At 37.3% G+C, this 25,239-nt stretch overlaps 4 protein-coding genes across 6 annotated transcripts; 3 read left to right on the top strand and 1 right to left on the bottom strand.

Annotated features, from left to right (window-relative positions):
- Positions 1 to 2,009: 2,009 nt before the first annotated feature.
- On the top strand, positions 2,010 to 5,671 carry RAP (RAP domain-containing protein). Its single transcript, XM_007026409.3, has 3 exons — positions 2,010 to 4,539; positions 4,653 to 4,735; positions 5,047 to 5,671. Exons 1-3 carry the CDS (start codon positions 2,727 to 2,729, stop codon positions 5,116 to 5,118), a joined length of 1,968 nt encoding a protein of 655 aa, XP_007026471.3. The 5' UTR covers positions 2,010 to 2,726; the 3' UTR covers positions 5,119 to 5,671.
- A 283-nt stretch (positions 5,672 to 5,954) lies between these two features.
- Positions 5,955 to 8,849, top strand: LOC18597391 (Late embryogenesis abundant protein, group 2). Of its 2 annotated transcripts, none has more exons than XM_007026404.3 (3): positions 5,955 to 6,126; positions 6,781 to 7,729; positions 8,599 to 8,849. In XM_007026404.3, the coding sequence occupies exon 2, from the start codon at positions 6,783 to 6,785 to the stop codon at positions 7,716 to 7,718; it is 936 nt and encodes a 311-aa protein (XP_007026466.1). In that variant the 5' UTR covers positions 5,955 to 6,126; positions 6,781 to 6,782; the 3' UTR covers positions 7,719 to 7,729; positions 8,599 to 8,849. The 2 variants fall into 2 exon arrangements, with proteins under 2 accessions (XP_007026466.1, XP_007026467.1); XM_007026405.3 differs by having other exon boundaries at positions 8,593 to 8,849.
- A 1,635-nt stretch (positions 8,850 to 10,484) lies between these two features.
- ARL (ARGOS-like protein) lies at positions 10,485 to 12,608 on the top strand. Of its 2 annotated transcripts, none has more exons than XM_088807002.1 (2): positions 10,485 to 11,100; positions 11,702 to 12,608. In XM_088807002.1, exon 2 carries the CDS (start codon positions 12,153 to 12,155, stop codon positions 12,531 to 12,533), a length of 381 nt encoding a protein of 126 aa, XP_088663128.1. In that variant the 5' UTR covers positions 10,485 to 11,100; positions 11,702 to 12,152; the 3' UTR covers positions 12,534 to 12,608. The 2 variants fall into 2 exon arrangements, with proteins under 2 accessions (XP_088663128.1, XP_088663127.1); XM_088807001.1 differs by having other exon boundaries at positions 11,488 to 12,608.
- A 636-nt stretch (positions 12,609 to 13,244) lies between these two features.
- On the bottom strand, positions 13,245 to 24,680 carry LOC18597389 (Ankyrin repeat family protein). Its single transcript, XM_007026401.3, has 4 exons — positions 24,519 to 24,680; positions 23,121 to 24,330; positions 21,597 to 22,029; positions 13,245 to 14,348 (listed from the first exon to the last, which is right to left on the bottom strand). The coding sequence occupies exons 2-4, from the start codon at positions 23,741 to 23,743 to the stop codon at positions 13,542 to 13,544; spliced, it is 1,863 nt and encodes a 620-aa protein (XP_007026463.1). The 5' UTR covers positions 23,744 to 24,330; positions 24,519 to 24,680; the 3' UTR covers positions 13,245 to 13,541.
- Between the last annotated feature and the right edge of the window lie 559 nt (positions 24,681 to 25,239).

The raw sequence follows: 25,239 nt of genomic DNA, 5'->3' as shown, positions 1-25,239 counted from the left end.
AATTGTCCTTAATGAAATCGATTCATTTGCTAGGCTCCGAGCCTCAACTCGAAACCTATTAACGGATCAAGTATATTTAGATTTGGGTTTCAAACTGATTCATATTTTTGAAGCTTTTCTCACCAAACTATTCATCTCTAGAGTATTCCTTACCAAAAAGAAAAACGTTTAAGCATTTTGAGCATTTTGGAGTAGTTTTTGATATACGAAGAAAATTTGTGAGCGTTTTGAGCATTTTTAAACATTTTAGAGTGATTTTTTATATATGAAGAAAAACTTTCAAACATTTTGAGCATTCATATTTGTTAATTATGTTATTAAATAGAATATGGTGTATCGTTTGAAGTTGTTGATCTTATTAAATGGAATTCAGTAGTTTTGGTGATTTTTGAGAATTATGTGATTAGTTTTTAGGCATTGCATGACTGACTTTGAATATTACGTGACTGAATTTAAGTATTGCGTGACTGATTTTTGATAAGACATTGCGTGATTAGTTTTTGGTAAGGCATGGCATGACTAGTTTTTTATAAGTTTTTGATAAGGCATTACGACTAGTTTTTGATAAGATATTGCGTGATTAGTTGATAGGTATTGTGTGACTAACTTTGAGCATTGCGTAACTAGTTTCTGATAAGGCATTGCATGACTAGTTTCTGATAAGGTATTGCATGACTAGTTGATAGGCATTGCGTGATTTGTTAATAAGGTATTGCGTGACTAGTTAGTAAGGCATTGCGTGACTTAGGCATTGCTTAAAAATCAGTTACGCAATGTATAAAAACTAGTCACGTAATGCCTAAAACCAATCACGTAATGACTAAAAACTAGTCACACGGTGATTAAGTCACGCAATACCTAAAAATCAATAAATTCAATTTTGAGTTCTATGAATAAACCAATAAACTTAAGAACCTAAAACACATATTTTTTTTTTGTTAAACCATGAAATTGTGCATTTCATAAAAGATAGATTACAAAACTTCATAACTCTCCAAAGCAAGAGAAAATATATCCCTATCGGGAGGTCTTGCTCACTCCCCTTATACAAAAACAAAATATACCTTCTTTATAAAATATTTTCTGAACAATTTCAACTCAAAATCTCATAAAAAAAATGAAAATTCATAGCAAACATGCTTAACAATCATCCCAATCCCAAACACAACAAAATCGTAAACCACCATAAAATCCATCAAACATACTTTAACTGTTCTTTCTCCCTGAGCAAAATCTTTGATTACAAAGAGTAAAATCGTTGTTCATCGCCCTTAAGAACCCTAAGATCCACCATTAAAAAAATAAAATAAAAACAAAATAAGAAAGAACTTATGTCATATTTGCGAATTGGATGGAGAAATAGATATATTTGAGTAGAGAGAGAAATCGAGATTTAATTTTAAAATTTTTATCTGGATGGTAAGAGAGAGAAAATTAAAATCATTTTAATATATCTGAAATTATTTAAAAGATATTATTATCAAATCATATCAAAAATTGATAAAAAAAATAATTAAAATTATAAAAAATAATATTTTTAAATTAAACTTACGAAAAAAAATTATTTCTCATAATTTTTTCATATATATATATCCTCCCAAGAAGTATAAGGGAGATGATTGTTTGTACCTGTTTGATGCTTTGGGGCCGGGCCTTGCTCCTTTGAATCTCAAATGAACATCGCAAACAAATAACACGTGTCATCAATCATAAGCAAACGCTCGTAATTCATATCAGAGAAGCTATAGCATCAGGAAGTAGGAGCACACCCGCGCTTCATTACAGATTGTAAAATTTGCTACTATGTAGCTAGTTTGATTTAGAAATAGTACGAATTTTAGGATAGCAGTGCATTCAAGCAAACAAGTTATATTATGTTCAATTAAAGATTGAAATCCAATCGAATTAAATGATTAGAGGGAGACTATGCTTTTGTAGTTTCGTTTTCTTCCCTGCGCCGTCACCTTTACCGTTGCCTTTCCCTTTCCCCACCCCACGTGTTCCCGCCTGTCTGGTCCCTTATCTCTTCAATCTTCACGCAAATCACCACCTCACTCTCTTAGACTTGTCCAGTCACCGCCTGTTTTCATTTTTTCCAAGTTTTTTCCCTTATCCCCATCCCATGGCGCACGCCGCACGGGTGAAAGCTTCAATTTTTCTGTTTGTTCAATCTTCACTCCCTGTCCCTACCCGACCCTTCCTCTTATCAATTTCTCTTCTTTTCTTCTTTTTCTTTTGTGTCTTCTGATGTTTGGAACTGGGAGGTTTTTTGAAATTTCTTCCCTCTTGTCTCACCTTCTGACTGTTTAGGTTGCCGTCTCTCCCTCTGCTTGCCTCTCACTCGCTCATTTACGTTGTTTCCTCAAACGCTGTCGTTTTCGGCTGTCATCATCTTCTACCTATTGAGGGCTCCATGGTATTGGTAGCCAACTATAACTCTCTGACACTGTAATCGCTTGATATCTTTCACTTATCTTATCCAAAAATAAACCCTGAAAAATAATTGAACAAGAAGCATGATGCAATCTCTTCGTTACGTGGCTCGCTTTTTTCAGCAAAAGCAGTGAGATTTCTTTCCAGGGTATGTTGCATTTTTTTTCCTTTTGCTCCGGGATTACGAATTGTTGTTGATTCTGTTCATGAACCTTGGTATATGATATTCTAGGCTCTTTCATGCTTGTTTTGTCTTTTCATTTGTTTCTCTGTGATAAAAGAGAAAGGAGGCCATGGCATTTTTGGTAAAGCCATTCCCTGGCCAAACCTACTATAAACCCTTCACTTTCATTCCTAAACAAGTTAATAATCTTCCATTACTAAAATTAAGAGTTGGAATTCCAATTCCGAAACCAAAGCTGTTGTTTCCTAGAAGAAACTGTACAAATTTGGGTAAATATACTAGCATTGGTACTAGGAATGCTGTTAATGATGATCAACTGGAAGAATGGGAATTAGAGTTTGTTGGAGAGCTTGATCCAGTTGGTTGGCAAGCACCCAAGAAGAGAAAAAAGCAAGAGAAATCTAGGTTGCTCGAGGATACTGAGGGGATGGATTGGTGTTTAAGGGCTAGGAAAATGGCACTCAAATCTATTGAAGCTAGGGGACTGACTCATACAGCTGAGGATTTAATAACAATAAAAAAGAAGAAGAAAAAGAACAAGAAAAGATTCACAGGTAAAGATAAGATTAATAAACAAAGCAAGGAGATTCAAGAAGATGTTGATTTTGGTTTCAAAGAAGAGATTGGCTTGGAAGGTTTGGATGACAGAATTGATGATAGTACGCATGGACTTCAAGAGAAGGTAAGTATGATGGCAGGTGGGTTGTTTTTAGAGAAGAAGGAAAAGGCAATGCAAGAGTTTGTTCAGAAGCTAGCCCAATTCTCTGGGCCATCTGATCATAAGAAAGAAGTTAATTTGAACAAAGCTATAATACAAGCACATACTGCAGAAGAAGTGTTGGAGATTACAGCCGAGATGATTATGGCAGTTGGGAAAGGTCTGAGCCCTTCACCTCTTTCCCCATTAAATATTGCCACAGCACTTCATAGAATTGCTAAGAATATGGAGAAAGTATCAATGATGAATACCCGCAGGTTGGCATTTGCTCGACAAAGAGAGATGTCAATGCTTATAGGTCTTGCAATGACAGCTCTGCCGGAGTGCTCACCTCAAGGTATTTCAAATATTTCATGGGCACTGTCCAAGATTGGAGGGGACCTACTTTTCTTGTCAGAAATGGATAGGGTTGCAGAGGTGGCCTTGACCAAAGTTAAGGAGTTCAATTCTCAGAATGTTGCTAACATTGCTGGTGCTTTTGCTACAATGCGGCATTCTGCCCCTGATCTCTTTGTAGAGTTAGCAGAAAGGGCATCAGACATAATTCACTCTTTTCAAGAACAGGAGCTTACTCAGCTGTTGTGGGCTTTTGCTTCTCTATATGAGCCTGCGGACACTTTTCTTCAAGCTATGGATACCATTTTCGAGAACACTGACCAATTTAAATGCTGCTTAAGTCATGAAAAAACTAACAGTGATGAAGAGAGCCATGTGGAAAGCAGTAGAAATCTTAAATTTGGAGAAGTGTCAGATCCTCCTGTACTCAGCTTAAACAGGGATCAGCTTGGTAACATAGCTTGGTCGTATGCTGTCCTTGGGCAGGTGAATCGGATATTCTTTCCTCATGTGTGGAAAACTTTGAGCAGTTTTGAGGAGCAAAGAATTTCAGAACAGCATAGAGGGGATATTATGTTTGCTTCTCAGGTTCATCTGGTGAATCAGTGCTTAAAGCTAGAGTACCCACATCTTCAGCTATCTCTGAGGGGTGACCTTGAGGAGAAAATTGTTCATGCTGGAAAAACTAAGAGGTTTAATCAAAGGACTACCTCATCTTTTCAGAAGGAGGTTGCTCACCTTCTTATCAGTACTGGCCTTGATTGGGTTAGAGAATACTCTTTAGATGGGTATACTGCGGATGCTGTTCTGATTGATAAAAAAGTTGCTTTGGAGATTGATGGACCAACACATTTCTCAAGGAATAGTGGTGCGCATTTTCTTCTTATGTAACATTGGAGTGCCCTGATTTTACTGAAGCTTGAGTAAATTTAATAACTTGATGCACGACTGTCCAATTGATCTGCTTCTGCCTCTCTGCAGGAACACCTTTAGGGCATACCATGTTGAAGCGCCGCCATATTGCTGCTTCTGGTTGGAAGGTTGTATCATTGTCACATCAAGAGGTGGGTTTGTGTCTTTAACTCTGGAGCTATTCTATATTTGCATGTTCATGCTTTCACGTTCAGGACTTGAAAAATTATGACTAGAATGCTGAAATATGGAATGATTGGCCATTTTCAAGAGAAACAGTGGAGGTGGTTTGACAATACAAATAATCAGAATTTTCATTACTGGCATTCATGAATGCAAACATTTTCTTGCATGGTTTTAATTTTTAAGTTTTAAGCAGTTTTTAGTTGCAAATTGTAATTAATGTAATGTAAAAGGTGATGACATAGTATTGTTTCCTTATGTTTTGTCCCCTGTGTTTTAGTGGGAGGAACTTGAAGGGGATGAGGAGCAGCTAGAGTATCTAAGGACAATTCTGAAAGATCACCTTGGGTGAAGAGGCAGCAATGGATGCATGAGGAGCTAGAATGGGTATGGCTAGAAGAATGAGGAATTGAGTTCAATATATGTTGGGGAAGGATATACTTGAAGAGTTGCAGCGGTGAGACTAAAATGAATAAGTTGGGCAAAAAATGGTGGTGGTGGTGGTGAGGCGAGGTAGGGTGAGAAGAGAAGATGACCATCAAAGACATTAAGCTAAAAGTGTATGAATACAATGAGTAGAGCGTAATAATCGTATTGGGTATTGGCTATTGTTGAATACATACCATGACCATGACCATGACCATTACCATTACCATTACCATTACCACTACCACTACCACTACCATTACCACTATTGTTATTATTATTTGGTTTGTAAATGTAATATTTGAGAAAAGTGAGGTTAGTTTTCTAAATTAGGACAAAGATGTAAAGTAGCTCATGAAAACTAAATTTATATTTGAATTAATCTGTCAACAAGGACTATCTGTGGCTGTGAAGGAATTCTATGGTTGGTGTACCCTTTATTATTATTATTATCAATTTAAATTTCAATTTGCAAACAAGTTTTGTAAGAAATAAACAGTTTGCTATGGTTTTTTAGTTAACAAGAATCAGCGGAAGTAGAATTTAAAAAGCCAATCAAGAAGGATGCTGATTGGCGACTTGGTGGAGGAGGTACGGCGAAGCTGGTCACAACATGCAAAAGTAATGGCCCACATCTCTATCTGTTTACGCGGAGTCAGCTCTTATTTTTTGTCGGCAAACCTGATGACCATTTATATATTATTTATTATTTATCATTATAGATAATAAAGCCAGAGAAGCATCTCAATTCTCATCTGCCTTTAGCCAAATTAAAAGGGGTTCGGTTTATTATTTATTATGTGCTAATGAGAAATTAATAAGAAGAAAGATAAAAACATTTTCTTTCTCCCCATCTCTCTCACTCACTCTCTGCTTGCCTCTGTTTGTGTGCTCATCTCAAAGCTTAGATCAAGATCAAGATCGTTTCCTCCAGGTAAATCCATCCCCTCACTCTCTTGATCGGATCCGCATTCGGATGTATGAATATGATCCATCACCTTATAGGAATGGAAGTAGGACTAGTAAACGAGTCCATATTAACATACTAGACTAGACTAGTACTATTATTATATATGAAAAAATTGTCATCTTGCCCTTTGTGTCTGAAAACGGTGATGATCTGGATGGATCTTTTGCTGCTGTTTTTACAATTTTTAGATTTTCATGTCTCAGATCACCATCTTCTTTCAACTGTTACCAAGCTCTTCGTTTTTCTCTCAATCTTTTTTCTTTTCTTTTCTGCTCTGCCTCTTTGCTGTTTAGACAAAATCCTTAAGAGTAAGAGTCTCTCTCTCTCTCTTTGTTTGGCTGCTTCTGCTTTCTGTTCCACTTCTTCATCCACACACACACACACACTAACCTAGAGATAAGATCCCATTTTTTTTCACTTGACAGTCACAGAAGAATACAGATCTATTTTGCCAATTTATCTAGTGCTTAGTGTTTCCTGTATTCTCTTTTATGAAAAGACAAATGTTTGGCGTATTTTCTTTGCTTTTAAGTACTAGTTTCATTTCGGACCGAATCCATAAAATAGAAGTACATTAATTCATGTTTTGATTAAATAGTTGGAATCTTTGCTATTAAGGTATGGCATCATCCGATAAGCCAGAAACAACTGAAAGGGAGGTTAAGGATGACAAAGAAGACAAGGGTGGATTTATAGAAAAGGTCAAGGATTTCATTCATGACATCGGTGAGAAGATCGAGGAAGCAATCGGCTTTGGTAAGCCCACCGCAGATGTAACTGGGATTCACATCCCTTGCATCAATCTTGAGAAAGCAGACATTGTCGTTGATGTTCTCATAAAGAATCCCAATCCCGTTCCAATCCCTCTCGTTGACATTAACTACCTCATCGAGAGTGACGGAAGGAAACTCGTTTCAGGCTTGATTCCAGATGCCGGAACCATCCATGCTCATGGCCAGGAGACTGTCAAGATACCAGTTGCTTTGATATATGATGATATCAAAAGTACATATGATGACATTAAGCCTGGAAGCATCATTCCCTATAGGATCAAAGTTGATCTCATTGTTGATGTTCCTGTTTTTGGAAGGTTAACTTTACCACTTGAGAAAACTGGAGAGATCCCTATACCTTACAAGCCTGATATCGATCTTGAGAAGATACACTTTGAGAGATTCTCTTGGGAAGAAACTACTGCAGTTCTTCATTTGAAATTGGAAAATATGAATGACTTTGACTTGGGACTCAATGCACTGGACTATGAGGTATGGCTATCTGATGTGAGCATTGGAGCTGCAGAACTCCAAAAATCCACAAAGATTGAAAAAAATGGAATCAGTTACATTGACATTCCTATCTCCTTCCGGCCTAAGGATTTTGGATCTGCTCTTTGGGACATGATTAGAGGAAAAGGAACAGGTTACTCTATGAAAGGTCATATCAATGTTGACACTCCTTTTGGAGCAATGAAATTACCCATCAGCAAGGAGGGTGGCACAACCCGCCTTATGAAGAACAAGGAAGATGGTGGCGATGATGACGATGATGATGAATGATGAATGATGAGGTATGTCAAATTTCTTAGTTACTTGTTAAGTTTTACTGTTTCAACCTTAGTTGGAATGTGTTGTCATTGCTGTTTTAGAATTACCTTTTACAATTGTTCATTTTCTTTGAGTGTATTGGATAAATAATATAATGAGTAAATCTTACTCACTCTGAACGACTTCTATTTTCCAAAGTATGAAGGTTCGATATATAAACAGAATTCTATGTTGCCTTAGTTTGTAATTTGATCCTTCTTCTTTTGGGATTTTGGATGTTACTCTGATAAAGCTTTGATTTTCATTCTTCTTTCCTTCAGTACTAACGGAGGGACCTTATGATATTACCCAACAGCACCATCGTAACTCTTTACTAACTAACTGCTCAGATCTATCCTTTGCAATTTCCTTTTTTTTTCTTTTTTTTTTTGCTTTCAAAAGCAAAAGGCCAGTGCTTTTGGATGTGAAAGCAAATTATTTTTGAAGAATTAAAAACGACAATTATACTTTAGCAGCTTTTAAGAAGAAAAAGCAAAAAGCATAAGTAACAAACAAAATGGAAACTAAGTAACTTTTCAACACTCTTGATGATGGAGAAAGCACTAATTGGATATGATAAAATTCTTGAAAATTCCCGGTTAAAATTGGTAAGAGCCACATATGAAATGCATGCCCTTGAAGATATTTCCGTAACATATTGATACATCATTTTGGTATTAATGAATATCAGAGTAGATATATGACTACTGCCTCTTGTTTCTTTGGAATTAATGAATATCAGAGTGGATATATGAGTAGTGCCTCTCTTTTCTTCTTTTCCTTTCTTTTATTAGTTGTCAGGTTTATGCATTGTTTGGTTATGTAACTCGATATTGAAATATTTTAGTTGCAGGATTGACAGGGATGGCCCTTTTGAGCATCTTTTGTTTCATCATAATAATAGAGTGTTGAATTTAATGTATTAGACTGTGATGGTAACATGCACAAGAATTATGGAGGAATTGCTACCCATGATTACATGTATGGATGGGGTTTTATTTGGCAGAGCTATTTCACTGGTGAACCTCTTGAACATGTATTTGAATTGGTTGTTGTAAGTAGTGTTGTTTTGTTTTAATTTGATTCCATGTGTCTATCTTTAAATTTTGGCTGATTCAAGTATGAAGCTGCAAGGCCTTTTTCCAATAATAATAATGAAGCATTCATATGTTTCATTATTCATCCTCAGCATAAGGGCAAATGATGAACATCGGGTTCGATAGTATTTCCATCAAACATAACTTGTGAGATAAGCCGATACGTCAGAAAGCACAAACCAAGATGTAAATTTTGGCAATGTAGGTTGAGAGGCTGTTGAAAATGGATGTAGATGGATTTGTCTCATTGTCCAAGCTGCCTACTACTAGTTAAACAGCTTACAAGTGTTTTGGACCATTGTATGGTTGGCATTCTGCATAAAGCTTCCCGGGTGCTTCCTATTGATAAGTCATTATTGGAGCCTAGTTATTATATTATTATTATTATTATTATTCTTCACTTGATAAAAAGAAAGAAGAAAGAAAATTAACTACCCTCAAGTGCCTGCGTACTCGTTAAGTGAACCCTTAACCATTGAAAACAGTCCAAGTCTCTAGGCATAATTGCGGTGAGGGCTTCAAAACTTGTAGTCTTGTCTTCACTAGCTCTTAGCTTCTTATAAACAAGTCAGCAACCAAAGTATAGTTAAGATATTATTTTATGAAAATGTTGTTAGTTATAGTAGGTAGGTATAATAAATAAATAATATGAATATGATAATTGTCAATATATATTCAAAATTGAGTAACAATGCTATGGGTTCCCCAACCCAGTTGCAAATAGACAAAGTAGACCCCACAGCCCACCACCAAGACCGTATCCTGGCTTGGATCGGAGTTTATTTGGTCTGAAAGTGTAACGACATTCCGTCTTACTGTTGCTGCCCAAACTGCCATGCTTCTGAATTCTTTACTGGTCGCAATTGCACATAAACGTATGAAAGAAAGTGTATCATGTAATGATGATGCTTGTCCTAGAAATGGAGAGCAATGAGCTTGGCTTTGCCTAGGGATGGGATTGAACGGAACGGAACGTTGACTTTTTTACACTTGACTGTAAGAGGAGCATGGAGGGGTTTTATTATTTTCTGTTATTTTCATAATATATTATAAAAGAAGAAAAAACGGATACATATATGGATGTGTAATGGTATTGGGTTGTAGGATTTGCGAGTTGCATGATGAAGATGCATTGAATGAATCATCAATAGAAGAAGATCCACATGGCATCATTGGCATGTGGCCATTTATCATCTATGCATGCATCTCAGCTCTCATTCACTATTTCTGTTTGTGGTATTTTATTAATACACGCAGATGCAGAAGAGAAACTTAATTATGATGATTACGTAACTCTGTTTTAACACAATAACAAGAATTGCGTGTACAAATTACATGTAGTCCAACGGGGAAAAAAAAAGAAGCTTGTGAGTCGTGATTGTGAAGCAAATGTAAAGTAATTTACATTTGATAAAATTGATAGAAAAAAGGAAAAAAAGTGAAGACCGGGAACAGAGTGGGACCCCAAATGAGATTTTATGTGAAAGACAAGTAACAAAGAAGAAGTCCAGGGGTGAAGAACCTCGGGAGTTGGGAGACAACACCTCCCTCATTTTCCAAAACAGGCAACTTGCATGTCAGCAATTAAACCCCACCTCTGTCTCTGCAGGTATCTATTCACTGAACCCACCCACCCACCCACCCTTTTCTCTCTCTCAACATTCAAACTATTACCACTTACTCACCAGGCGAGGCCTGCAGCCTCGGCCTGCTATTATTGAATTCAATTTTGGATCTTAGAGATAGAGAGTAACGTATCAACAATCGAAGAATATTACTTTAAACGAGACACCAGGAGTAGACAGAGAGAGAGAGAGAGAGAGAGAGAGTAAGATGTATCATTAACACAAGTACAGTGCAACCACCCAAAATCCATCAGAATTCACCCCCACCCCTACCCCTACCCCTAACCCTACCCCTATTCCATATTCAGCCATCCCTCCTTTTCACCCTCCCTCATTCCTTCTTCATTATCCCCATTCTTTCTCCTCCACTCCTTCTTTCCTTTAAACAAAACAAACATTAAAATTGTCCCAAAGCTCCTATCTTTGCCTTGTATCGCCCTTTTGTCTCCAGATTTGCCGATGCTTCCCCATATTCCTTTTGCTATTATTGCTGCTGCTGTGGTTGAATAGCTAGAGATTAAGAGGGTTTTGAGAGGCTGAAATGTTAAAAGTGCATGACCTGGCCTTCTCTCTTCCTTGTTCCCTCTGTTGGAAATCCTCCTACCATTCAAACCGCCACCTCTGCCATCACAGGTATTCCCCGCTCCCCGCCTCTTTCACTCTTCCTTGTATAATTCGTTTCTGTTTAATATGCTATATATGTACATGAAATGAACTTCTTTTTAATTTTTGTTTTCTTTATGCATCTCTCCAAGCGGCTAGATCTTATTTCTGGTTACCTTTTAGTTCTCTAGATCGCAGTCAATTCTTCAGCTTTTTGACCAAATCAACATGATGGATCAGATTTTTTTGCTTTAAGTGAATTTTTACGTGTCCAGACATATGATTCCTTTTTATTTCCAATATTACTGATGTAGAGTGGTTCGATTACCTTAATGTTCTTCATTTCCTGAGCTTTTGATGCTATGATTGATGGCTCGTCTTCGTCTTGAATTGATTGAAATCTTGGAATTAATGCAGCTGGATCATTGGGGATGATGTTTCATGGCGTACAATCTGATGTCTGCTGAATCCCTGCTTAAAGATAGATATAAAGATTTTGGTTTATAGTTGCTTCAAATTTGCTGATGCTAAGTTGTTAACACCTGAATTCCTTGAATCTATTGATCCGCATTCTTCAACCATAGTTGCATCCAATACTGTTAGAAGTTGGCTGACCTGGACTGCATTGCAGAATCTGAGTCTTGCTTACATCACATTGTGCGCAAAGCTTCCTCTCCTTGGTTTGAAGAAACTTTCAAATTTTGCCGCATTTAATAATCTGGATTTAGCTACAACTGCTGCCATTACGGAGTATTTTTCTTTGGTGTGAAAAAGCCAGGCTTCCAATGCTGAGGCTTGGCTACATTTTAGAGTGTTGCTCAACTTAAATTCGTGCATTGAAGACAAATTTGTACTTATTGCCTAAACTTGGTCAGTCCCCGTTCTAGGTTGACTGGCTATATCATTGCATTTCAAAGAGAGTATCCTGGGGTTTCACCGAATTGGATTTATCTGTATTCCCATCTGCAATCTGCATTAGTCATCATCGACATTGTTGATTTGGCTGTGATTATAAACTTATTAGCTGACAAAGGGTTCAATTAGGATCTGGGGTGTCAACCAGGCAAGTAAGAGAATTTTAAATGAGAGTTGAGCTCTCTGGGTTGAACAGGAGATTTCCTAGAGGTATTTTTAATCTGCAAGATCGATACTCAAATAGCATTATGGACATGAGAGCAGGGAAAGTTCCTACGTCGGTTGTTGAGAGGAAAAAGGTGGAATATCATCGCTCTTTCTCACAAGGGGGTGCCAGAAGATTATTACCAGTGAGCTACTTCAGCTTGGAATCACTGCTTCTGCTTGTATGTCTAACAGCATCCTTGCTGATCCTTCCCTTGATACTTCCTCCATTGCCTCCCCCACCTTTCTTGCTGCTTCTGCTTCCAATAGGCATTTTAGCTGTGCTAATGATATTGGCTTTTATGCCATCTAATGTAAGGGATATAACTTATACGTATATGTAAATGGTGTTTAGAACTGCACCCGTTCTATCATACAATTTTTTTAATTCCAAAATGTTTGAAAGATGAAAGAGTTCACATGTTTCGTTTACCTTGGCTACAATCAGGATTCTTATGGAGTTTGCTGCTTGTTCATGGTTAGAACTTTCTTTATTAGAGGCTGAGAATTAGCCTAGTTTCGTTAGGCACCATGAGGTTAAGCTTGAACATGTCACCTAATGAGCTGTTAGGATTCGGTTTGAACAAGTTCATTGCTTGCAGTTTGTTTTGTTACTTTACCTTGTATAGGGGGAGGAATCCGCCAAGAACAGGTCTAAATATACGTCTTGGGATTCATTGCCTGATTGTTTGAGATTTTTGCGATCTGCATCACGTAATATTTATTGCTTGCGTGCCTAATTGATCGAAATGTAATTTAAACTAAAACGAAATTTTTTTTTGGAAAAAACCAAAAATATTGATTGAATGAAGACATATTTCATTGACACTCCAAAATGTCGAACATGAATATAACTGCCACTATATTGTTTTAATGGTGATCAAGCATCATCACTATTGATTACAATCCGCATTTCCTAAAAGCAGTTGGTTATGGACTATGGTAGGGAATTGGAAAATGGTCACGCATACCATCACCATCCAGCCATTATAGTTTCAGATGTCTAGAAACAAAGGCATGATTATTAGCCAACATATGCACTCAACAAGGATCAGTAGAGAAAAGATTATTTAGTAATATACATTCCCATCATATATCAACCCTTCTGTGAAAATAGCTGCTCTCTGTCTTACATCATACATGAACATACACATCCACTAGATTAAGATATGTGCCATAGAAGAAGCTCAGAGAGACATATATTATACCAAACCACATGATGGAAGGAAATTTGACAAACCTTGAAGCTTTGTCACCTACCCGCAGCTAAATTATATTATTACCTATGACACATGAGATATAGAGGTAAAAGACAAGTGAAAATCCAAAATATCCAGCAGATAAAAACTTTGCTAACCACTGCTGGGTGCACGAACCAAAAATGGAGGAAGGTGATGCTCCAGAATTGCTAAAAGCTCTCTGCCTTGGCTTACCTCTTCTAGTGCCCCACCTCCAAGCATCTGAACAGCTTCAACAAGCTGCCCCCGCAGCCTTTGCGATAACAGACGACCACCCACCTCAATACACTCCCTGTAGAGTGGCAGGTATGTAATTGCCACCCTCAGAGGAGCTGGGAGATCCCTTAAGCAAATTGGAGATTCCCCCCTCTTCAAAATCCTCATTAGGTTCATGTACTGTTCTTGGCCTTGCTTTAGTCCATCCAAGAAAGCTGCCTCTGACCAGTGCTCTTGAAGAAATGCCTTCAGCTCAGGAGCAACAGCCTCATCATCAGACCTAGCAATGCTGTCTGCAACAGCATAAGTAGCAGCAGCATCACCTAAGAAGTCAGAGTGGAGGAGAAATGCCACACCATCCAGAGATCCCCCACTTCGTTCGCCCGCAGCCTTGAGAATTTCGATGCTGAGGGCTGTGAGGACATGTTGAGGAACATGAGGGAGGAGATATGCAGCCACATCAACTTGGCTGCTTGAAGTTGCAGCAGTGAGGGCCAGACAGAGCTCCATGTCTCGACAACCCCTTTTGACAAACCACTGAACAACCTGCATACAGCCTCTTTCAGCTGCTCTCATTAAAGGGCCCAAGAACGCCATGGCATTACCCTCTTCCACTAGACACTCCATTGTCCCAATCTTGCAGTAATGTGAGGCAAAACCCAAGGCGAGATCCACATCAACATCCAAGCTGTTCCGTTGGGCAATCTAGAGCAGACAAATGCCACAAGACCAAAGAAAGATAATTAAGCAAATGTCAGTAGACTGTGCAAGCAACAATAAAACTCTTTCTAGTATAAATTTATAACTATTAAAAAAAAAACCTTCTCTTATTGCAAGAGAAGTGAAAGCACACCTGACTTCAATGGTTAACAACAAAGAGTATAGATCTTATGAGGGCATGATTTTTGTTTGGGTTTCTTAATTTTGGTTTCCATGGAATCTTTAAGGCATCCTTATGTCTAAACAAATACAAGCCAGTACATTTTCCAACAGAAGCATCCAATTCACTCATATGTTTTTCCAATCTAAAATGGTCAGGGGTTGCCTCACCATATTTAAGAGAGAAATAGCAAACCTACACAGTTTATGGATAAAATGGAATGCTTGGACACAACTAGTTCAAACTCTATTTAACTCTGTACAAGTTCTACTTATGTAAGGGAATTAAACTACTTGTATCTATACATACCTTTCATTACCCGGATATCTCCAAATTGAAATTAGTTTCAATGCATACACCCCGAATAATTTCTTGAATACAAGCATGTAGTGTGAAGTTTTGCTCAAAAGGAACTAAAAATCTATATATTTTTGAGACGTAATCAGTCATGCAACATACATGGGAATTCACTTCAAAAGCCAAATCTGAAATTTCCTAACATAATGCTCCCTGTACAGCATATTCACAATAACACTACTCTTTTCACCCTAATTTAATAAAACAAAACAGGTTAAATTGAAAGGAGCCTTTTGCCCCTCTCCCAAAATAAAAAGGATTCTTTTCAGTTAAACTTTTTCTCTATAAATCTTGTCTATTTGAGCACCTGATGTTATTATAGTAACCTTCTAGCCGTAGCCACATATTTAATGCATAGAGTTCCCTATTAAAGGATGCATCACCCTAGGTGATTTTAAGAGAGATATCTCGTTATTTCTTGACATATGTTAAGTCAAGGAAATCTCTTGGCCAAGGTAGAATGAAGATTTGGAAATCTCATTATTTCTTGACATATCTTAATTCAAGGAAATCTCTTGGTTAAGCAAACCCCTTAATACCTAATACAGAGTGGCCTTGTGATTTCAACATCAAGCCACACTAAGCTTGGCACCTTCAGGCAAACCCCTATCTCCCTTGGAATTATTCAACTTTGCATCTATGTGGAATACCATTGGAGAGACTGACCACTTGGGCAGCTTGAGTGATGCAGGCGCATAAGAAAATTTATTTAGTATTTTAGTTAGTTTAGGATTTTATTTTATTTATTTAGTTTGAAATTCTTTTTCCTATCTTTATTAGAATTTTAGTACTTTAAGTCTTTATTTAAGATTAGAATTACTATTTGATTAGGATTTATCTTAACTATTATAAATAAGTATCTTAGGTAGAAGATTATCATTATCATCTTTTGTTATTTTGAATATTTATTCAAGAGGTTTCTTTGAAAACCCAATTATCTTTTTATTGTTCCAACACAATCAACCCTATTCTAGCCCTAATTGTTGAGTTCTAATTGCCCTAAACCTTTCGGCTACATCAAGTGGTATCAGAGCAAACGATCTTACTATCCTATAAGGATTTGAGTTAGGAGATTATGGTTGGTCGAGCTAGAGGTCGAGGTAGAGGCAATCAGCCCCAACAAGCTGAGTTGGCAGAGATGCGGAGAATGATTGATGACTTGACCCGGGCTGTGCAAGCCTTGCAGCGTCAGGAACCAGTGGAAGCCCGAATGGAGAATCCGGAAGGTGACCACAACCCCCTTGAGATTCACGATCTCGAGGATGATGACGAATTTGAGAACGAGAACCCCTTTCATGAAGATGGACCCGCAAATCAAGCGGCAAGAGTTGGATTGGAAGGTCGGTTATTACATGCTCTTGATTTAAACAGTGGAGGAATCAGGATCGAAGTAACTGATTTTCATGAAAAATTTCATGCGGAAGAATATTTGGATTGGGAAGCTAGTTTGGAAAATTACTTTGAATGAAAACCCATGGCAGAAAATCGGAAAGTGTTATTTGTAAAGTTGAAATTAAAGGGTACTGCACTTCAATGGTGGAAGAGAGTTGAAGAGCAACGTGCACGACAAGGTAAGCTTAAAATCAGCACTTGGGAGCACATGAAAAGCAAATTACGAAAGCAATTTTTACCTGCTGATTATACTATGGAATTATATGAAAAGTTTCATTGTTTGAAGCAAAATAACATGACCGTTGAAGAGTATACATCGGAATTCAATAACTTATCAATTCGGGTTGGGTTAGCTGAGAGTAACGAACAAATTACTTCTCGTTATCTTGCTGGTTTAAATTATTCTATTAGAGACGAGATGGGAGTAGTTCGTTTATACAACATTGAAGATGCTCGTCAATATGCTCTATCAGCAGAAAAACGGGTTTTACGCTATGGTGCTAGAAAGCCTTTATATGGCACCCATTGGCAAAATAATTCTGAAGCAAGACGAGGTTATCCAACATCCCAACAAAATTATCAAGGGGCTGCCACAATCAATAAAACTAATAGAGGTGCAACCAATGTTGAAAAGAATGATAAAGGCAAGAGTATAATGCCTTATGGAGGACAAAACAGTTCTGGTTCTTCTACAAATAAAGGAGGCAGCAATTCCCATATTCGATGTTTTACTTGTGGGGAAAAGGGGCACACTTCTTTTGCTTGCCCACAACGAAGGGTGAACTTAGCAGAATTAGGGGAAGAGTTAGAGCCTGTTTATGATGAGTATGAGGAGGAGGTAGAGGAAATCGATGTTTATCCTGCACAAGGTGAGTCATTAGTGGTACGAAGAGTAATGACAACAACAGTAAATGAGGAAGCAGAAGATTGGAAGAGGCGAAGTATTTTTCGCACACGAGTTGTTTGTGAAGGTAAAGTGTGTGATCTTGTCATTGATGGAGGAAGCATGGAAAATATTATTTCAAAAGAGGCAGTGAACAAATTAAAGCTTCCTACAAACAAACATCCTTATCCTTACAAGATTGGGTGGCTAAAGAAGGGACACGAAGTACCAGTAACTACTCAATGTTTGGTGAAATTTACTATGGGAGATAACTTGGATGATGAGGCCCTATGTGATGTTGTGCCAATGGATGTTGGTCATATCCTTGTGGGTAGACCTTGGTTGTATGATCACGATATGGTTCATAAGACGAAGCCAAATACCTATTCTTTCTACAAGAATAACAAGAGGTACACTTTATATCCTCTTAGAGAAGAGACTAAGAAATCAGCAAACAACAAGATCAGCAAGATCACTGGGTATTTATCTGCTGAAAATTTTGAAGCTGAAGGTAGTGAGATGGGTATTATGTATGCTTTGGTAACTAAGCATTTAAAAAGTGATCAGATGAGTAAATCTCCTCAATATCCAACAGAAATTCAGCAGTTATTGAAGGAGTTTGGAGAATTGTTCAATGAGGATTTGCCGAAAAGTCTACCACCTTTACGAAGCATCCAACATGCAATTGATTTGGTACCAGGAGCAGCATTACCAAATCTGCCAGCATATAGAATGCCACCTATGCAGCGAGCTGAGGTACAAAGACAGGTTGAGGAGTTGTTGGAGAAAGGTCTAGTGCGTGAAAGTAAAAGTCCTTGTGCTTGCCCAGCTTTGTTAACTCCTAAGAAAGATGGTTCATGGAGGATGTGTGTGGACAGCCGTGCCATAAATAAAATTACAATCAAGTATCGTTTTCCCATTCCTCGATTAGATGAGATGCTTGATCAATTAGTTGGTTCAAGAGTGTTTTCAAAGATCGATTTGAAGAGCGGATACCATCAAATTAGAATGAGGGATGGAGATGAATGGAAAACAGCTTTCAAAACCCCGGATGGATTATTTGAATGGTTGGTGATGCCATTTGGCCTTTCAAATGCACCAAGCACATTCATGAGAGTCATGACAGAGGTACTCAAGCCCTTCTTGAATTCATTTGTGGTGGTTTACTTTGATGATATTTTGATCTATAGCCACACTAAGGAAAAGCACTTAAAACATTTACGACAAGTTTTAGAAGTTCTTCAAAAGGAGCAGCTTTATATAAACTTGAAAAAGTGCAGTTTTATGCAACCAGAAGTGGTATTTCTTGGTTTCATTGTGTCTGCAGAGGGTTTGAAACCAGATCCAGAGAAGATTCGTGCAATTTCAGAGTGGCCAGCACCTACATCTATCAAAGAAGTAAGGAGTTTTCATGGTTTGGCATCTTTTTATTGGAGATTCATTCGAAATTTTAGTTATATTATGAGTCCTATAACTGAATCTTTGAAGAAAGATGGATTTGAATGGTCACATTCTGCACAAAAAGCCTTTGAAAGAGTTAAAGCTTTGATGACTGAAGCCCCAGTTCTCGCACTACCAGATTTTGAGAAGTTATTTGTTGTTGAGTGTGATGCTTCATATGTAGGAATTGGAGCAGTTCTTAGTCAAGATGGAAGGCCTATAGAGTTTTTTAGTGAAAAGTTGACAGACTCTAGACGACGTTATTCAACTTATGACTTAGAGTTTTATGCTTTGGTAAGGGCCATTCGTCATTGGCAGCACTACTTGGCTTATCGTGAGTTTGCTGTTTATTCTGACCATCAAGCTTTAAGGTATTTGCATTCGCAGAAAAAGCTTAGTAATCAACATGCTAAGTGGAGTTCTTTTCTCAATGAATTTAATTTCTCTTTAAAATAAAAATCTGGGCAGTCTAATACTGTGGCTGATGCTTTGAGTAGGCGATGTAAAATGTTATCAGTTATGAGCACTCAAGTCACAGGATTTGAAGAACTTAAAAATCAGTATAGTTCTGATTCATATTTCAGCAAGATAATAACTGATTTGCAGGGTTCATTACAAGCTGAAAATTTACCTTATAGGTTGCACGAAGATTATTTATTCAAAGGTAACCAGTTGTGCATTCCAGAAGGATCTTTAAGGGAGCAAATCATTAGAGAACTTCATGGGAATGGTTTAGGAGGACATTTTGGGAGAGACAAGACTTTGGCAATGGTGGCTGATCGTTATTATTGGCCAAAAATGCGCCGAGATGTGGAGAGGTTGGTGAAAAGATGTCCAGCTTGTTTATTTGGTAAAGGCAGTGCTCAAAACACTGGTTTATATGTTCCTTTACCTGAGCCAGATGCACCTTGGATTCATTTGAGTATGGATTTTGTTTTGGGACTTCCAAAGACAGCAAAAGGATTTGATTCTATCTTTGTGGTGGTGGATCGGTTTTCAAAAATGGCACATTTTATTCCGTGTTTTAGGACTTCTGATGCAACTCATATTGCTGAATTATTCTTTCGTGAGATTGTAAGATTACATGGAATTCCAACTTCCATTGTTTCTGATAGAGATGTGAAGTTTATGGGACATTTTTGGAGAACTTTGTGGAGGAAATTTGGGACAGAGTTGAAGTATTCTAGTACTTGCCATCCGCAAACAGATGGTCAAACAGAAGTTGTGAATCGAAGTTTGGGTAATATGTTAAGATGTCTTATTCAAAATAACCCAAAGACTTGGGATTTAGTCATACCCCAAGCTGAATTTGCTTACAACAATTCTGTCAATCGAAGCATAAAGAAGACACCATTTGAGGCTGCATATGGGTTAAAACCTCAACATGTGCTAGATTTAGTACCCCTACCACAAGAAGCTAGAGTGAGTAATGAAGGAGAGTTATTTGCTGACCATATTCGGAAAATTCATGAAGAGGTAAAGGCTGCTTTAAAGGCCAGCAATGCAGAATATTCTTTTACAGCAAATCAACATCGTCGCAAGCAGGAATTTGAGGAAGGTGATCAAGTACTTGTGCACTTGAGGCAAGAAAGATTTCCTAAGGGTACTTATCACAAACTCAAGTCTAGAAAGTTTGGACCTTGTAAGGTGCTAAAGAAAATCAGTTCAAATGCCTATTTAATTGAGTTACCACCTGAGTTACAAATCAGTCCTATTTTCAATATTTTGGACTTGTATCCATTTGATGGATGTGATGGAACTGCATCTACCATAGACGCTCAAATTCAGCACCTTCCAATTGCTAAGGTTGAAGTTATTGAGGATGTGCTAGATGTAAAGGAGGTTCGATCTAGACGAGGGAACCCGTATAGACGATTTTTAGTGAAATGGCTTGGTAAACCTGCTAATGAAAGCACTTGGATTGCAGAAGAAGAATTGAAAAGAGTAGATCCCGACATCTATGAGGAGTATGTCAAGGCCTACTCGTCGGAGTCGAGTCTTTTCTGACCCGAGGGGATTGATGCAGGCGCATAAGAAAATTTATTTAGTATTTTAGTTAGTTTAGGATTTTATTTTATTTATTTAGTTTGAAATTCTTTTTCCTATCTTTATTAGAATTTTAGTACTTTAAGTCTTTATTTAGGATTAGAATTACTATTTGATTAGGATTTATCTTAACTATTATAAATAAGTATCTTAGGTAGAAGATTATCATTATCATCTTTTGTTATTTTGAATATTTATTCAAGAGGTTTCTTTGAAAACCCAATTATCTTTTTATTGTTCCAACACAATCAACCCTATTATAGCCCTAATTGTTGAGTTCTAATTGCCCTAAACCTTTCGGCTACATCATTGAGGTTTGCTACAACCAAGCTTGGTGGGAAGACAAATTTCAATACCTAATGTAGTGTGGCCTTGTGATTTCGACATCAAAAGCACAAAGGTAGAATTATCTTCTACCTATTAGTTAATGTAATCTTATTACACAATAAAAAATGATCTTGCTAATTGGAAAAGTTCTAAATTTTCACTGCATATAGTAAAATGATTGCTTCGCTTTTCCCAACACTCACACATGCATGCACGCATGCATGCATCACTTGAACTCTACATCCTTGTAATTCTTCACTAATACTATAAAGAGGGAAATCTTTGCATGTCTAATATTTCATTCCCTATACTGCTTAAGGCAACACAACAAGATAATTTTGGCTCATTACAAAAAAACACATACAGGGAAGGCATATAGGTGGTGCAAACCCACCTGATTGAGCTAATTACCCTTAACAATATCACATTATTAAACAAGGGAGCACATTATCAAAACATTATGGACAAGACTAGCCAATTTATAGTCCACTTTTTGACATAGCCAAAAAGTTATACACCACTCCCTTTAACAATTAATAAAACCTTGGACCTTGGAAAACACTTGAAGAACATGCACAAAAACAACCAGATAAAAATTCAAATCCCATCCTAAAAAACGAATACTCACCTGCAATAAAATGCGAACAAGTTCTGTACTACCAAACCGAGAGGCCTCAAGGAAACACTGGTTAACATTGTCTGCACCCCCCTCCACCAACATATCCAACAATCCTTGGATCACAGTAGCTGTTATCCCAGATGCCCAACCAGCATCAAATGAGCTAGAGAAGAGAGTAAGAGGAAAGCAAGCTGCATCAAATGCCTCTGTAAAATCCTTCCCCGTAAGTTGGTTACCAGCAAGATCTAGGAATGTCTTGAATGCAGTTAACTGGAGTTGGATTTCAACAGCCGAGCAATGATTCACTCTATCGTTGTTCCCTTGGCAACGGGAATGGGACCCTATACATTTCAAAGCCCATTCAGTGAACTTTTGTACCTTGGCACCAGCTTCTGCCTTCAAGACCTCATCCCCATGGCACTCTTGGAGGCGCTCATGCAACCTGATCAAAAGCAAAACGGAAAATTGACATATATACCATGAATAACCAAATATCTCATGTCTCCTTCAACAATTCTGAGGAAAAAGCAATTGTAAACTCCATTTTGTCTCATGCAGTTTATATAGATGAAGTTGTTTCTTTCTCACAGTTACAAAATGAAATAAATTTCTTTTCCAATCACAGGGCTGATAAAACTATGCAACAATGGTTCTATAAATATCTAGATACAAGCTTGTTTGCACACAAAAGGACACTCACAAAGAGTGTTAACTAGCGTAATGATAGCATTGAAGCAATAACCTTTTGTAGTTCATTTCAGATCCTTTTTTTTTTTGGGCAAATGTGAAAACAATGGCATAAGACGGATAATGTACGAGAAATGCATCTTTCCTTAGACCTACCTTAAGTAAGCCCTCTCTCTCACACACTCCAAATTCAAATGACTAATTCTACGCCATTTTTGTTAGCGGACTTCAAAGATTTCCTTTAGAGAGAAAATACAGTATGAAGGTTCATTCAACCAGGTAAATAGAAAAAGGAAATAGCTTTTAATGCAATTCTCAACAACTAAAACATTCTCTAATATGTAGAACATAGTGCAATGAGTATAATGCAACAAAAGATTTTGGCTCCGGGATCATTATAAGTAACTAAACGATGCAACTAATATAGTCTCAAAAGCATTTGCAATGCATATGCATGAAACCACTAATAGAACTAATGCCTTAGCAATGACTATTCCAATATTTAAAATATAGAAAAATTAAGTTATTACAAGCACCATGTCAAACATATCCATCAAAGTAAACACTTAACAAGGAACAATTTTGCTTCTAATACATAAACATATAAATGACAGCAAGTCAAATTGAAGTTCAAAGTTGCATACTGGTATATGTGATCCATATTAGTAAAATAGTATAGAACAGCAATTCATGGTTGCCAACAAATAGAAATGAAACTTGTGTTTGAATAAGAAAGATATCATAGAAATGCATGACAAACCTCGAGTCAACAATAATGACTTTTCAAGAATTTTTCAAAGAAGCATCTATTATCGATCTACTAGTGAAAAGAATCAGCTCGTTTACCTTTGGGCCATCACAGTTACAGTGTCAGCAAGGCTCATCGTGCGACTTTGGCAAGCAGAGACACAAGAAGCAAGAAATGAAGTCCGGAGAGCAGCTCGAGTAAAGTCATAAGCACCATTAGCAATGATCTTCTTAATCAACCCCGTTATCCCATAAAGCTCCTGCTGGGTGCTCAAAAACCAGATAGCATCCAATGTGACACACAATGCATCATTTAGAGTCTGTGGATCTGCCAACAGGATTAAACTCTCAGCAAGTTCCCAATCATGGGAACTCACAGCCCCCTGAAATAATTGGCCCAACTCAATCCTGTCTTGTCTGCTGAGTTTCTTGTCATGCCCAGATTTCTCCTTCGGGCAGAGCTCAGACTCTTTTGCAGCCACCCTGGATTTGAGTTTCTTCAGACTACAACTACAACTACCAGACGTTGTTGACTCTTTATTTACAAGGGGTGCCTCTCTTGAGAATACCACACTGCTTCCCTCACCTTTTTCCAATGCAAAGCCTTGAACTTCACTGTTTGGTTGTCCCATTTCAGTCTCCTCATTATCCATTCCAGTGAACCAAGGCTCCTCTAAGTGCATGTTATCACTCCCCACAACAAATTCAATCCCTTTTTCCATTATCTCCACTATACAGTTCCGCCAATCTTGGCAACCAAAAAAAGAGTCACAATTGAAGCGAACACTTAAGTCTCAATCCTCCAAAACAAAAATACGATACATCCTCAAAAGGCAACAAACTGTCAGAAAAAGTTGAAGAGAAAATGTGTCCTCAAAAACCCAGATGCATGCCTCTTGCAACAAAATAAACTGAAATCCGAAAAGTTTAGTATGCCTAATAATAAAGATCCAATCACTTAACTCGGTGGCAAGAGCAAATTCGAATACCAGCAAAATTCAAAGATTAAACCTCAATTCCCAAAAATAAAATAATAATAAAAGAAATCCATAAGGCATAAAAAGGAGAGAATGCCCAAAGCAATAGTAACTCTTCCCAAAACGATCTAATTGATTTGATACCAAAAGAAAGAAGCAGAAAACCATCAAACGGAGTAAAGGCGATAGGGAAGAGCGAATCTAGCGCAGATGCCCATTAAATGCATGAAATGGGTATACGACTATGTTCCATCCGTAGAAAACCCTAAAAGACCTTGTTCGTCTGGAAACTATCCCACCAAAATATGGAGGATCCAGGGCAAGGGCCAACCCTAAAACAAAAAAGAAAATCCAGTTCGATCAATAGACTCTGATAATTGTGATGAGAAGAAGAGGAAGAATCATGATGAAGAGGAGTCAGATAGAAGCATTAAACCAGACAAAAGGGGTGAGTTTGGGAAGTAAAAAAAAAAAATAGAAATAAATGCAATAAAAATGGCGAGAAGTAAAGGTAGGAAACCTGAATAATGGAACGAAGATTGAATGAGAGATGGAGAGAGAGAGAGAGAAGGAGAGACAGACAAAACCCCTCCGCCGCTGTTGTATGGTTTTCAGAGAGAGTTCCTTCTTAGATACCAAAAAGAAATTGCTGCCTCTTGTTTTCTTCCATTTTCCTTTTTTATATTTTCCTATTTTTTTGGCTATCCTTTTGCCTTTTAATCTTTCTACTAATTAGTTAATGACTTTTATAAAAGTAACATCTTTATTTTTATTATATATAAATCTTTTAAACATTTTTCGAAAAAATAAAAGTCTGTAATTATAGTCGAAATAAGATTGTTTTTGGAAATTATGAATCTTTTTACGTATGTATATCATTTGATATTTTATTTTTTTACTGCAATATTTTACTACTTTGAAGTTTATGTTTTACTGTATATATATATATATATATACGCAGGTACTCCGCAGTATATAATTTCATTCCATTTTTAAGAAATTTTTTTTAAAAAAAAGAAAGAGTGGTGCTTGAAAACGAGCGTCACCGGTCCAGACAGCACAAAAAATAAAAAAGAAAAGGGAGAATGAGAAGGTTGTCATTTTGAGTGGGACCCATCCAGTGCGAACACATCCTCTATAATCATTGCACATATAATAACATATTTCCCTTTATTTCCTCTTCGTTGCCATTTTGTAAGGAAAAATATTTTCCAGAATCCGACGATAAATCGCATTTGAGA

Source organism: Theobroma cacao, chromosome 5 (assembly GCF_053813885.1).
Source record: "Theobroma cacao isolate CCN51 chromosome 5, ASM5381388v1, whole genome shotgun sequence".
Lineage (NCBI taxonomy): Eukaryota > Viridiplantae > Streptophyta > Magnoliopsida > Malvales > Malvaceae > Theobroma > Theobroma cacao.
This window is presented reverse-complemented; position numbering and strand designations above follow the sequence as displayed.